General features: G+C 44.2%; 3 protein-coding genes across 3 annotated transcripts; all 3 read left to right on the forward strand.

Annotated features, from left to right (window-relative positions):
* The first annotated feature begins 2,103 nt into the window (after window positions 1-2,103).
* LOC143868246 (uncharacterized) lies at window positions 2,104-2,772 on the forward strand. The gene is made up of 2 exons (XM_077376169.1): window positions 2,104-2,311; window positions 2,549-2,772. The coding sequence occupies exons 1-2, from the start codon at window positions 2,104-2,106 to the stop codon at window positions 2,770-2,772; spliced, it is 432 nt and encodes a 143-aa protein (XP_077232284.1).
* Window positions 2,773-9,486: 6,714 nt separating this feature from the next.
* LOC143868277 (uncharacterized) lies at window positions 9,487-10,305 on the forward strand. The gene has a single exon (XM_077376170.1). The coding sequence runs from the start codon at window positions 9,487-9,489 to the stop codon at window positions 10,303-10,305; it is 819 nt and encodes a 272-aa protein (XP_077232285.1).
* Window positions 10,306-10,345: 40 nt separating this feature from the next.
* LOC143868293 (uncharacterized) lies at window positions 10,346-10,885 on the forward strand. The gene has a single exon (XM_077376171.1). The coding sequence runs from the start codon at window positions 10,346-10,348 to the stop codon at window positions 10,883-10,885; it is 540 nt and encodes a 179-aa protein (XP_077232286.1).
* The last annotated feature ends 2,381 nt before the right edge of the window (window positions 10,886-13,266 follow it).

Below are 13,266 nucleotides of genomic sequence, written 5' to 3' on the forward strand. Positions count from 1 at the left end.
TATGGTCCCCTGCTCAAGTTATTTCAATCTTGTCTTTCTCCTGAAGAGTTTGCATTCTCATGAATAGATCGACGCATATCAATTTATATTATCTTCAAGTACACAAATCATCGGTTCAAATCCGAACAAATAGTAGTATCGTACAAAAACAATCATGAGAAAGACGGAACGCGTACAAAAAAAAAGCAAATTATAAAAAGATTCAATTTTTTTTTTATTTAATCTTTCACAAGCATTCTTTGTAATATTCACTACAGTACAATACAAATTACCAAAGCTGAGTAAAATCATTAATGAAAAGTGTTGTGCCCAAAATTGGTAACAGATAAGGCAGTGACGTAAGAGCTGACTTGGCGAATCCTGATTACTGAACTGGTTGAGAGGCAATGACCTGCACAGTGACACACGAGGTCAGAAGGCCAACCCGGAGTCCTTGCTTCAGATGGGCACTTCGACACTCAAGTCAGTGAAACTGAACTGTCAAAGCAATGAATAGTGATTTCTTGGGACTGTTCAGTTTCACTGACTTGAGTGTCGAAGTGCCCGTCCGGAGCCCGTCCGGAGCAAGGACTCCGGGTTGGCCTTCTGACCTCGTGTGTCACTGTGCAGGTCATTGCCTCTCAACCAGTTCAGCAATTAGGATTCACTAAGTCAGCTCTTACGTTACTGCCTTATCTGTTATCAGTTTTGGGCACAACAGATTGGCGCCATCTGTGGGACCGCAAACAAAAAGCCGTTCTATGTCTCAAGAAAAATGGCAGGACGGAAGAGTACCTGAGCACCCCCTGCTCGGGCGGTCCGATCTACACCACATCAAGCAACTCGGGGAGAACGACTCGCCTCGCGGGTCGTTATTCCTCCGGCAGTGGCGGAGCCGGGCCCGGCCCAGTCGACTCCTGTCTCGGCTCCTACGCCCTAGTAAATTCAGACTCTTTTTCAACAAATGACGACACTGGTCGATCAATACAAGAGCTTAGTTCAACAGGTCGCTCAAGGCCTTCCCCCTGAGGTCTTCCAACTTCCAGAGGTAAGGATGGATCTGCCAGTAGAAGAGCCTGCACCGCCCCGTCGTGATCAGACTCATCGCTCTCACTCGAGAAGTGACCATCACTCCAGAACAGGGCATGCGCAGTCAGAACCTCATCGACGATACCGGTCTCGATCAGTGCAGCGTCACCGGGTTCCGGTCGTCACAGGAGGACTCCGAAGAGTCGCTCAGATTCCGCGACAAGCCCCACTGTTGAAAGGAAGGCCAGACCATGTAGTCGGACAGAAAAAAGAACTGATCTCGTGTTGCGAAGCTTTGAAGAGATTGACCACCGAATCGAGGAACTGGCTAAAAACCACCATCGGTCCTCTCTGAAGCCATTCTCCAGCGGACATCCTTTCACAGATAACGTGTTAAACGCACCAACACCAAAAGGGTTCAAAATGCCTCCGGTCCAATAGTACGATGGGACCACGGATCCAGTAGATCATTTGGAAACATTCAGAACCATAATGCTCTTGCACGGAGCTTCTGAGGGATTCCTCTGTAGGGCATTTCCAACCAGCTTGACGGGAGCCGCAAGAGATTGGTACTCATGGCTCAAACCAAACTCTGTAGATAGTTTCGAAGAATTCGCTGACGACCTGGTCAGGCACTTCATGAGCAGTCGAAGGCCGCGCAAGACCGTGGCGTTGTTAATGGCTCTAAGACAAGAAGATGGTGAAAGCCTAAAAGCATTCGTAAGCCGATTCAACAGAGAAGCCCTGCAAGTCCCGAACTTGGACCCTTCTGCCGCTACAAATGCACTACTTGCGGGTGCAAAGTTGATTGAGTTCCGCCGAACTGTAGCTCGCCGAAATCCACACTCATTGGCAGATCTCATGGAGGGGGTGGAAGAGTACATCTCCATCGAAGAAACGTTGGCAGCGCTGGACTCAGGGAGGAGAAAATTTTCAGAAGAGGAAAAGAACCCTACGAAACGTAGGGACGACAAGCCCTTGAGAAGAGAAAGAAGCCCGGAACGAAGGGAATGAAATTTTACGCCCCTCAATACATCCAGGACCCGCATACTGGCCGCGATCAAAGGAGAAGATTTTCTTAAATGGCCGGACAGAATGCTGACAAAAGGAAACAAGCGTGATAAATCTAAGTATTGCCGGTTCCACAACCATGGGCATGACACCAATGAGTGCAGGCAGCTTAAGGAGGAAATCGAATTACTGATTCAAAGGGGTTATCTCAAGATATATGTTGAGCCTGGTGGTGACAGATATGTTGAGCATGGTGGTGACAGAAGAGAACGTCAAGAGAGAAGCCCTCAAGGCAGGAAGAGCCCCCAACGACCACGGTCACCCCTAGCCCGTCGCAACTCTCCCATTCCTCTTAGCCCGCGGTTAGAACCACAACGATCACAACCTACTGGAGTCATAAACACTATTATGGGTGGCCCGACAGCGGGATGAACCTCATCGGCCGCCCGCAAAGCCTACGCTCGGCAGGTCAACGCGGTCCATACCAGCCACAAAAAGTTGAAGGTAGAAAACGAGATCTCATTCTCAGATGCAGATCTGGACAACTTGATACTCCCCCATGATGACGCCTTGGTCATAACCATGCTCGTTGCTAATTGGGAACTGAAGAAGATCTTGGTGGATAATGGGAGTTCGGCGGACATCCTCTATTATCACGCATTCAAGCAAATGATGATCGGGGACGAATGCTTAAAACCGGCGAACTCATATTTGTTCGGATTCTCTGGGGAGATAGTCAAGGTCGAAGGATAGATCGAACTCCCCGTCTTGTTCGGAGAACCTCCCCACCAGGCCTTCGCGATGGTTAAGTTTTTGGTAGTGAGGGCCACTTCGGCCTACAACGCTATCTTAGGAAGACCGAGACAGAACCTACTCCGCGCTATTGCCTCAGCCTACCATCAGAAAATGAAATTCATAACACCCAACGGTGTAGGTGAAGTAAAAGGTGACCAACCGCAGTCGAGAGAGTATTACGCGACCGCGCTAAAAGGAAAAAATGCAACGGAGGCATTACCTATTGAATTGCAGGATTTAAGAGACGAAACTCGGACTACGATAAACCGACCCGCCGAAGCCTTGGTTCCAATCCCGTTGTATGAAGATGATCAAGAGAAACTGGTCAACATAGGGTCAACATTGAGCGGCGATTCCCGCGAAGGATTAGTCCGGTTCCTGCAAAAAAATGCTGACGTATTCGCTTGGATGCCCGCAGATATGCCCGGGATAGATCCCGATGTTATTGTGCACAAACTCAGCGTTGACCCCACTAGCAGACCGGTGAAGCAAAAAAGAAGGCATTTCGCCCCAGAGAGACAACAAGTGATTAGGGAGGAAGTGGAAAAACTCCTGAGGGCCGATTTCATACAGGAGATCAAGTACCCCGACTAGCTGGCGAATGTGGTCATGGTGAAGAAAGCCAGTGGAAAATGCAGAATTTGCATAGACTTCACCAATCTGAACAAAGCCTGTCCCAAGGACAGCTATCCGCTGCCTAAGATCGACCAACTGATAGATGCCACCGCGGGGCACGAGCTCCTAAGTTTTATGGACGCATTTTCTGGGTACAACCAGATTCACATGTATGAAGCAAATATCCCCAAGACTTCGTTCGTGACCGACCAGGGGATATACTGCTACCGTGTAATGCCCTTCGGCCTAAAGAATGCCGGAGCAACATATCAGAGACTGGTGAACAAGATTTTCAGAGAACAAATCGGGCGCAACATGGAGGTGTATGTAGACGATATGCTAGTGAAGAGCAAGAAATCTTCCAATCACATACCCGATTTGGAAGAAGCATTTCAGGTCTTGAGGAAACACAACATGAAGCTGAATCCTTCTAAATGCACTTTTGGCATCGCCGCGGGAAAATTTCTTGGATTCATGGTCAGCCAGAGAGGGATAGAGGTGAATCCGGAGAAAATCCAGGCAGTGGTGGATCTAAATCCGCCAACTACCATAAGGAAAATTCAAAAGCTAACAGGGATGGTAGCCGTGTTGGAACGCTTCGTCTCTAAATCGGCAGAAAGGTGCCTACCATTTTTCAACGCGGTCAAGGGGATTAAGACGGCCCCTTGGACTTCGGAATGTCAAACTGGGTTTGAAGAACTGAAGGTGTACCTATCCACACCGCCCCTAATGAGCAAACCTGAACCCGTGGAAGAGCTAATGTTGTACCTATCGGTGAGTCCGGTAGCGTTGGCGGCCGTTCTGATCAAAGAAGACCAGAACAAAAAAAAACCGATCTACTACGTGTAGACACCCCCATTTTGCTCCGCTTTAATCAACAAAGAAGTTAGTGTTTTTCTATCGGTTTTTCAGTGTTTTCTATTTCCGTGTCCGTGTCCGTTTCTTACATTATCTCGATCTTTTCGATCATTTCCACTGTGTTTTCCATCTTTTCCAGCAAGTGTTGAGAAAGAGTGTTCATGAAGTTTCAAATAAGAGGAGTTTGTGAGAATTCGTGGTCCTACAATTGTGATTTGGGTTGAACAAGCGAGCCAACATAATTTTCAATTGAAAAAATTTCAAATTTCAAGGGAGTTTTAATCTTGTTTGGGCCCACCAACAATAAATTCTGAAAATTATTCTAGAGGGATTCGGTCACTCAAGTGAGGCTCATTATTTCCACAAAGAGGTTCATGAGATGGACGGTTTGGATAATTCTAAAGCAATGCGGGGGGCGCAACCGGTTTACGTTTTAGCCCATCGAATGGAGGGTTTGGATCAGCCCATGAGTAGCTTTTGGGAAGACAATCAATTTCTGTTGTGACCGTCAAGTTAAAGAATTCGGATAATCCTTGGAAATGATTTTTTAGGCATAACTTATCATTTGGAAATGGTTCAGCGGGGCACGCCCAACTTATGTAATGATCCTTCATCTGTCAAATGAATAGTTAGGATCATCATTAGGAGGTAATCACCACTTTACAAGGAGAATCAATTGGACAGTTAGGATTGTCCGATAGAAATGGCTTAGGAATATAACCCATTTGCACTATAGCTCATTTATTTGGACGGTTTGGATCATCCTATGACGCCGACTGTATAATGTTTCTCTCTCCCTCATGCTTATCCGTATACCATAGTAGGGCCCACTATATAACGATTATCAAATATTTGAATTTAATGGGGTTTGAGATTTCGGCCATATCATGTGGGACCTACTTTAGTGTTGTCTTTTTCTTTGGATTAGATGCAACCTTGTAAGTTCCCCTTTCTTATACAAATCCTATATAAAGAAATATATATATTAAATCTATGAAAAAGGGGACGTTGGGTCATCATAGAAGGAAGATGATCTCACAATTGGAGTTATAGGTAGATCACTTTCTCTCACATAGGAAGCCATAAAAGACAACTTGGGAAAGGAGAGTGGGTTTGCATGGGAACTTTCTCTTTCTTTCTCACAAAGGAACCGACCAACTCTCTCATTCTTTTTCCATTCCCCATGTAGGTCCCACTTGGAGTTTAAGAATTACATAAGATCTTTTAGCTTTCTATAGTCGAATTATAGTTGGGAAGGGACTTTTGAGGTTGCCGTTTTGATAAAATTCACGTAAATGGGAGTTTTGGGACAACCTTGAATAATGTTGGCAACTCTCTCTCATTCTCATATTATAAAAAGAAAGTTGCTATGTGGGGTTGATGAAAAAAAAGAAGGTGACATTGATTTTTCTATTATTTCTTTTCTTGGAAGGAGGGGAGAAAGGGGATACAAATACTATGGCATGTGAATAAAGGGACGATTACTTTTCTTGAAAAAAAGAGAGCTGGGTAGTAGAAAAAAGAAGAAGAAGAAAACCTCTCCCCTCCCATATTCCATAGCCGAGCCTCATGTTGCTTAACCCAATTCATCTATCCCCATCATACCCATACCTTCTCCATTCATTAATATCACACCTCATTCGATCCACCCATTTTCATAGCTTAGCCAATCCCTACTTTTTTTTCCATTAAAAGCCACCATCTACATTTCTTCTCCCAATCTCTTAAGTGACCAAGGACTCAACAATTCCTCTTTCATCTACTCCCATATTCTAAACATCCTCTCTAATTCCCTCTTGCTCCCATACACAACCCAATATCCCCTTTTATGATCTACAAAAAATTGGTATCCGATCTTCTCTTTTGTCAACTTGTGGTGCGGATCATCTTGGGAAGCGTCATCAAAGGGGTTTTCTCTTGCGTATAAAAGGGTGCGACAAAGCGTATACCTCGGATTTACGCACCCTAGAGACGAGGAGCACGATCAACGGTATGTTCCTTCATCTTTGTAAGATCAAAAGTAGAAAAGCATGCTTAGGGTCATTTCTTCTTTGTTTTCTTCATGATTTTCGTAAAAGCTACCATGCATGATCTAATATGATTTTGGTGGGTCAGTTTATTTGATTATCAATTTTGGTAAAAAAATGAGTCGTTATATGAGAAAATTGGGTGTTTAACCGATTGGGATATCTAGTGGCTTTTGAATCGTTTTACAAAGTGAGTGTTTTAAAACCAAGGGTTTTTCGTGAAGCTATATTTTCTGGGTCTTAATGAGGTTAAAAGAACATCAAAGATTTAAAAATTCCAGTAAATTTCATTTGTTTTGATGGCTCAAAAATTCGTTCAAAAAATACCCGGAAATATGATTTTGATGGTTCTAAAAATCGTTCATATAACAAAACAATTCAAAACTGATTGAAATTTGGTCCTCACTAGATTTTTTATGTTTAAATATCATACAAATTTTTCAAAAGATTTGAAGTTTATTTATTATTTTAACTGGAATTGTTTTGATAAAATCACTGATTTTCATGTATATGAAGGACATATTAGTAAACGAACTCCTTAAAAGCTGAAATTTGGTAGAAAGATGCACTGACTAGTCAGAATCATATTGTGAATTTCTCAGAAATTTTGGGCATATTTTAATATTTTTTATTGATTTTTAATTTCTCTGACCAGAACATGAATATATCTGTTAAAACTAGACAATTATTGAAATAATATCTGAATGTTTTCTCATAATTGTATATTTGTCCGAGAATGATCTAGTAAAAGTTTGGTTGGAGTTAGAATTAATTTGCTATATTTGTTAGTGTAATGTCATCAATCTGACCTGAAAGTGGAAAATCAATTAAAAATCGAATTTCAATATTTAAAATCATGAAAAATTAAAGCACAATATAATTTTAAAGAACAAATCATATCCTAAAGTTTCTGGAACAGATAACTTAATTAGCTATAGGCTTCTTTGTAAAATTATTAATCTGATCCAATTGTGATAAATTCATTTAAAAATCCAAATTAATTCAAAGCACCATGAAAATTTTCAGAGAACTCTAACTTTTCATCATGTATTCAATCACTAAGCCATCTGAAACAGAAATCTTAGGAGTAATAGATTTCCTTTGTAAAATAACATGCTAGGATAATTTAGATGCAGAGATCGTAACCATAATCGTATACTAATTGCGATCGATCCAGCATAATTGGAGTGTGTAAATTATAGTATGTTATTGGCTCTGAGGTCCACTATCCACGGAAATCCTGAGAAATATGCCAGGCAATAAGATAGCATAACTTACGTGCTAAAATTATACAAGGGTTGAGAGCATGATTCCCTTCCATGGTTGCGATTCGAGGCCGAAACTTGCGAACCATAGAGCCTTTGGTATTCCTTAGATGTTTAGGAATCGACAATTCTTGAAATCGAAAATCATCAAGTTCAACAAATTGAACTAGACCTAGGATGTAGGTTAACCTGCATTAGTCTAAGGAACGTCGTGCACTTAGCTATGACCATATAGCATCTTAGATGAAGTCATAGGATAATAAAATCTTCAACTTGAACTAAATATTTTCTCTTAAAACTGTTGAAATAGTCAATCCAGTCTAGATCGGTGTTCTAGATGAGTTAGGCATAACTAGCTTAGTTTAGGTGCATCGAACTACGATCGACTCTGATTCTAGTGAGGCTGGGATACGTAGGCAACTTGGATACTTGAGTGGCATACCAAGCCCGAGTCGGCTCGACACATAAGTGGTGGGGTTTTGTATATTAATCCTTAAATTAAAAATAATTAAATCATTTAGGACTTTCCATGAAATTAGAATTTTAGGAGAACTTTCACTTAGATTGAATTCAAACAAATTAAGAAAATCAAGATACACATTTAGGAATTATATTGAAATTAGATCTTAGGATACATGTCACATAGTTCGCACATTAATATAGAGTTAAATGAGCCATTTAAAAGAAATTCAAAAGAGTTAACTTTTGGAATTGAAAACCGATTATCGGGCAGGAATGGTGCATGTGGTGGTAACTCTCCTTACCTTCCATTCTTGTAACCAGGTAACGAGTCTAGATTTCTGGTTAATTATGGGTCCTAGATCCCTCTTCTAGGTAGCGACTCTGTCACTCTCTTTTGCGTGGAATTCGGATTGCCTTAGTGATCCCAAGTTCATGAAAAAGAGGAATTAAATCACACCTTGCTAGGCTCGGCGGCTTACCCCTACCCTTATGGGTACTGGGTTGCACGTTTGTTTGCACCATATAGCTTGGTTGCTGCCTGCTTGGTTGGGTAATTAAAATCAATAATAAAAAGCACACGCCATTCGCGTGGGTACGAGAGACCAAGAGAGAGTATAGCGCTTCGCGCGCTCGCGACCCTCTCGCTGGATCGGGTCCCACACTATGTCAGCAAAGTTTTACATGAGGCCGAGACCAGATATCAAAAGGCAGAGAAGTTGGCTTACGCTCTTGTAATGGCTGCCAGAAAGCTCAGACCGTATTTCCAGGCACACACTATCAAAGTTATGACTGACCAACCAGTGAGGCAAATTCTCCATCGCCTGGACACTTCAGGGCGACTAGTAAGGTGGGCGGTAGAAGTTAGTGAATTCGATATCCGGTATCTTCCCCGACAGGCGATAAAGGCCCAAGTCTTGACCGATTTCATTGTTGAATGCACCGTGCCTGCCGAGGCCGAAAGGAATCAACCTCCGGGTGAAGAAGTCGACAAAACATCCGGGGGGCAGAGCGATGCAACCACCAATCAACCTCTAGGTGAAGAAGCTATTACACTCGAAGGGCAGAACCTCGGAGGAACTACACCGTCCTCGGATGCGAATGCAACACCCCAACCCAGAGAGACCAACGGAATTGGAAGTGCCGAGGAAAAAGACGAAATGGAGGAAGAGCCGCTCTGGGAATTACACGTGGATGGATCCTCGAGCTACCTGGGGTGTGGAGCAGAGCTAATCCTCACAGGACCCGAGAACTTCGTCATGGACTACGCCGTAAGGTTTGGGTTCCAGGCTTCAAACAACGAGGCAGAGTACGAGGCATTCCTGGCCGGAATGAAGTTGGCAATCCAAACCCAGGCCTGAAGATTGAAAGTGTATAGCGACTCTCAGTTAGTCGTTAACCAAGTACAGGGGATATACGAGGCGCACGACGACCCCATGCGCAAATACATGGCACAAGTTAGCACGCTCGCCGACAAGTTTACAAGCTTTGAGGTAACGCACGTCCCGAGAACGGAGAATGGGAAAGCAGACATACTCTCCAAACTTGCGGCCTCCGGGTATACTGCTCTGGGAAACATATATATGGAATTTCTGAAAAAATCCAGCATTGAAAGCGAAGTCGTCGAAGTAATGCAAGTAGATCATGACCCGTGCTGGATGGATGACATCACCAATTACCTGCGCAGTAGTGAACTCCCCGAAGAGAAAAATAAAGTACGTCAAGTGATTCAGAGATTGGCCATATTTTCACTCGACGGGGAAAATCTCTACAAAAGATTGTATACCCTCCCATACCTAAAATGTCTCCGACCTGGCGACGCTTCCTACACACTTCAGGAGACTCATGAGGGGATCTGCGGAGAGCATCTAGGAGGCAAAGCGCTGGCCATCAAGGTATTGCTTAGGGGCCTATATTGGCCAACCCTGAGGCAAGATGCTCTGAACCTAGTAAAGAAATGCGAGAGGTGCCAGAAATTCTCGCCTGTCAGTCACCAGCCCGCCGTTCCAATGACCCCCATAATCAGCCCCCTTCCATTTGCTGTATGGGGAATGGATATCTTAGGAGCCTTCCCACCAGCTCCTGGAGGACGAGAATTTGTGGTAGTCACTATAGACTACTTCACGAAGTGGGTGGAAGCAGAGCCCCTTGCCAAATCACCGAATAGAATATCCAAGCATTTTTTGGAAATCCGTGGTTTGCCGATTTGGAATCCCCCGAGTTCTCATAACGGACAACGGCAAGCAGTTCGACAACAAAATTTTTAGAAAGTTATGTTCAGACCTCAAGATCGAGCAGACAGAAGTCATGAACAAAATACTCCTTCAAGGCATCAAGAAAAGGTTAGATGAAAAGGCAGGACGATGGGCTGACGAGCTGTACCACGTCTTATGGGCATACCACACTACTCCACGTACCGCTATGGGAGAATCCCCTTTCAACCTAACTTTTGGAACTGAAGCCATAATCCCGATAGACATCGGCGTTCCTTCACCGCGTGTGACCTGCTTCAACGAACGATTAAACGAAGGCAGGCTCCATGCCAATCTGGACCTACTCGAAGAAGTCCGCGAAGAGTCCCAGATCCGATCCGCAGCGTACAAACAGAGGGTGTCTCGCTATCACGACACCAAAATCCACCCCAGAGAATACCGGGTGGGTGACCTGGTCCTGAGGAGAGCTGCAGTATCCCAACCAATAAAGGCCGGAAAACTCTCCCCCACTTGGGAAGGGCCATACAAAGTGGTCGAAGTGATCCGACCTGGTAGTTACAAGTTTAAGACTCTCGACAAGAACCAGCTCCCCCATGCCTGGAACTCCAAGAACCTGAGGAAGTACTACCAATAGCCCGTCAAAGGAGAAGCATCCTCATGACAAAAAAGAAAAAATAGAGATGTAATCACACTAAGATTCATGCAATTAATGAAAAATATCACAGCATTTTGCAAATTCATCCACCCCGCATTAATATTAACTTGGTTCACTTCGACCATTTCCATGAAGACCGGAAACCCATTTCTGGTCAGGATAAAGTTGAAGCATAAAACTAATAAAGCATTCGATGAAAGCCCAAGTCATTTAGCTCGGGTTAACTTGGTTCACTTTGACCATTTTTATGAAGACCGGAAACCCATTTCTGGTCAGGATAAAGTTGAAGCATAAAACCAATAAAGCATTCGATGAAAGCCCAAGTCATTGAGCTCGGGTTAACTTGGTTCACTTCGACCATTTCCATGAAGACTGGAAACCCATTTCTGGTCAGGATAAAGTTGAAGCATAAAACCAATAAAGCATTCGATGAGAGCCCAAGTCATTTAGCTCGTGTTAACTTGGTTCACTTCAACCATTTCCATGAAGACCGGAAATTCATTTCTGGTCGGGATAAAGTCGAAGCATAAAACCAATAAAGCATTCGATGAAAGCCCGAGTCATTTAGCTCAGGTTAACTTGTTTCACTTCGCCCATTTCCATGAAGCCCGGAAATACACCTCTAGTCAGGATCGGTTGAAGTGGAAAACCAACGAAAATTTTAATGCCCTAATCTGGTCACTAAGAACTTATATATCACCCAAGCCATTCTTATTAAACTCAACGATGTGCTTCAAATGGGTCGATATGCGTCCCAAATTAAAGCAAGCAAATTGAACGTAAACATGCATAGACGAATTCAAGCACTTGCAAAAATCCATAAAATATATTCCTTTCAAAAAGCCCTATGGGCGTTGTACATCTTGGCCTAAGGCCGACCCGAAAAGATGATGAAGTAAAAGGGGAAGTACATAACCAGACAAAGAGAAATGGAATTCACTGAGCGGCGTCGACAGTCTCTGAATCCGAGGGTGGATCAGGCTGAGTTGGAGCCGGGAGTTCATCTTCTGGGGCATTAAGGCCGGGGAATTGACCCTGACAAGTCTCCTAGTCGTCTTCGATGGGCACATGATGAAGCACGTCCTCCAGGTCCAAGTTAGAAAATTTCACCTTGACAAGGGACTTGCACTCGTCGAAACCATCCCTGAACGACTCAGCAGCTAGTTCAACCAGCTCGTCCTCTTTGGCCTTCACTGCTTTGGCCAGATTAGACTGGTACCTCAGTTGCTGTTTTTCTGCAAAACTGACTGCTTTCCTCGTCAACTCCTTCTGCTTAGCCCTCGCCTCCGCAACAGCCGTCTCTAAGCCGGCCTTGTCTTTCTCCTACTTATCGACCTTCTCTTCCGACGAAGTCAGTGTCTTGGAAAAGTAGGCGCACTTGGTCGTCATATCAGTCCAGTAGCATCCGAGCTGAAAACCATACGAACTAAAGTATGGTTCCAAGTCATAGACCCACGACTGATGAACAAGCCAAACACGTCAAGAAGAAGTACCAGATAAAGAGCACCAAAACCCCCTGCCTCGACTGTCTCATTATTCTCGTGAAGGATACGAAGCCGATCCTTGTGTAGACGGCTCTTCGAGACGATCTCTTGGGCAACCCAGGTATCATCTAAGCCGCAATCATCTTTTTTTACTCACCACTTCAGACGGAATACAGTATCCGCTCCAATTCGGTCAGTAGGCGCCGCCTCCAAGCCCAGGATTGGCGTGTCATCATCTCCAGAACGGGTCGTTCGACCAGCCGAAGACCCCTCAACCACCTTTGCGGCTTTGGAAGCTTTATCGCCCTGGTCACCAAGGACGGGTCTGTCTTTACCCTGAACGGTAGAAGCAACCGGTTCAGATGGCTTTCTCTGCTGGCCCCCGCCCTTGCCAAAGACGGACTGATGTACCTTTTCACGGGCTGATTGCTTCTACATCTCTGCACAAAAAAAGGGGGGGATAAGGGGGCACAAGTAGCTGAGAACGGCGTATAAAAAAAAGAAAAAAAGGTCGCAGAGTAACTGAGAACGGCCTAGGACACCTACGTGTTCGGCTAGCAGAACTAATCCCGATCTCTACCAGAACCTCCTCTTTGGAGAATTTCGAACAATGGATAAGACCGTTCTCACGGATCTCATCGCGGATCGTTGCTAAAGTTACCTCGTCCTCATCATCTAAAGCCGGTTTACGACAAGACCAATTTATCGAGATTGCCCATCCTTCCTTGCAGCAGCATTAGAAGAACCTGCTCTTCCAAGTATGAATAGAGGTAGGAATGACGGTAATCATCCTCATCTCAGCCAACGTAGGAATGACGGTAATCATCCTCATCTCAGCTCGGTGGCTAATGTAAATCCAACCTCCCGATCGATGGC

Source organism: Tasmannia lanceolata, unplaced genomic scaffold (genome assembly GCF_043159265.1).
Source record: "Tasmannia lanceolata isolate RefF3 unplaced genomic scaffold, GAP_Taslan_0.1 ptg000003l, whole genome shotgun sequence".
Lineage (NCBI taxonomy): Eukaryota > Viridiplantae > Streptophyta > Magnoliopsida > Canellales > Winteraceae > Tasmannia > Tasmannia lanceolata.

What these genes read in the sequence shown, in the direction of transcription:
- LOC143868246 (XM_077376169.1), top strand. Translation starts at nt 2,104, where the DNA reads ATGCTGACAAAAGGAAACAAGCGTGATAAATCTAAGTATTGCCGGTTC. An exon ending in TCAAGAGAGAAGCCCTCAAG is followed by an intron (nt 2,312 to 2,548) that starts GCAGGAAGAGCC and finishes TCTCATTCTCAG; the next exon opens with ATGCAGATCTGGACAACTTG.
- LOC143868277 (XM_077376170.1), top strand. Translation starts at nt 9,487, where the DNA reads ATGGCACAAGTTAGCACGCTCGCCGACAAGTTTACAAGCTTTGAGGTA.
- LOC143868293 (XM_077376171.1), top strand. Translation starts at nt 10,346, where the DNA reads ATGAACAAAATACTCCTTCAAGGCATCAAGAAAAGGTTAGATGAAAAG.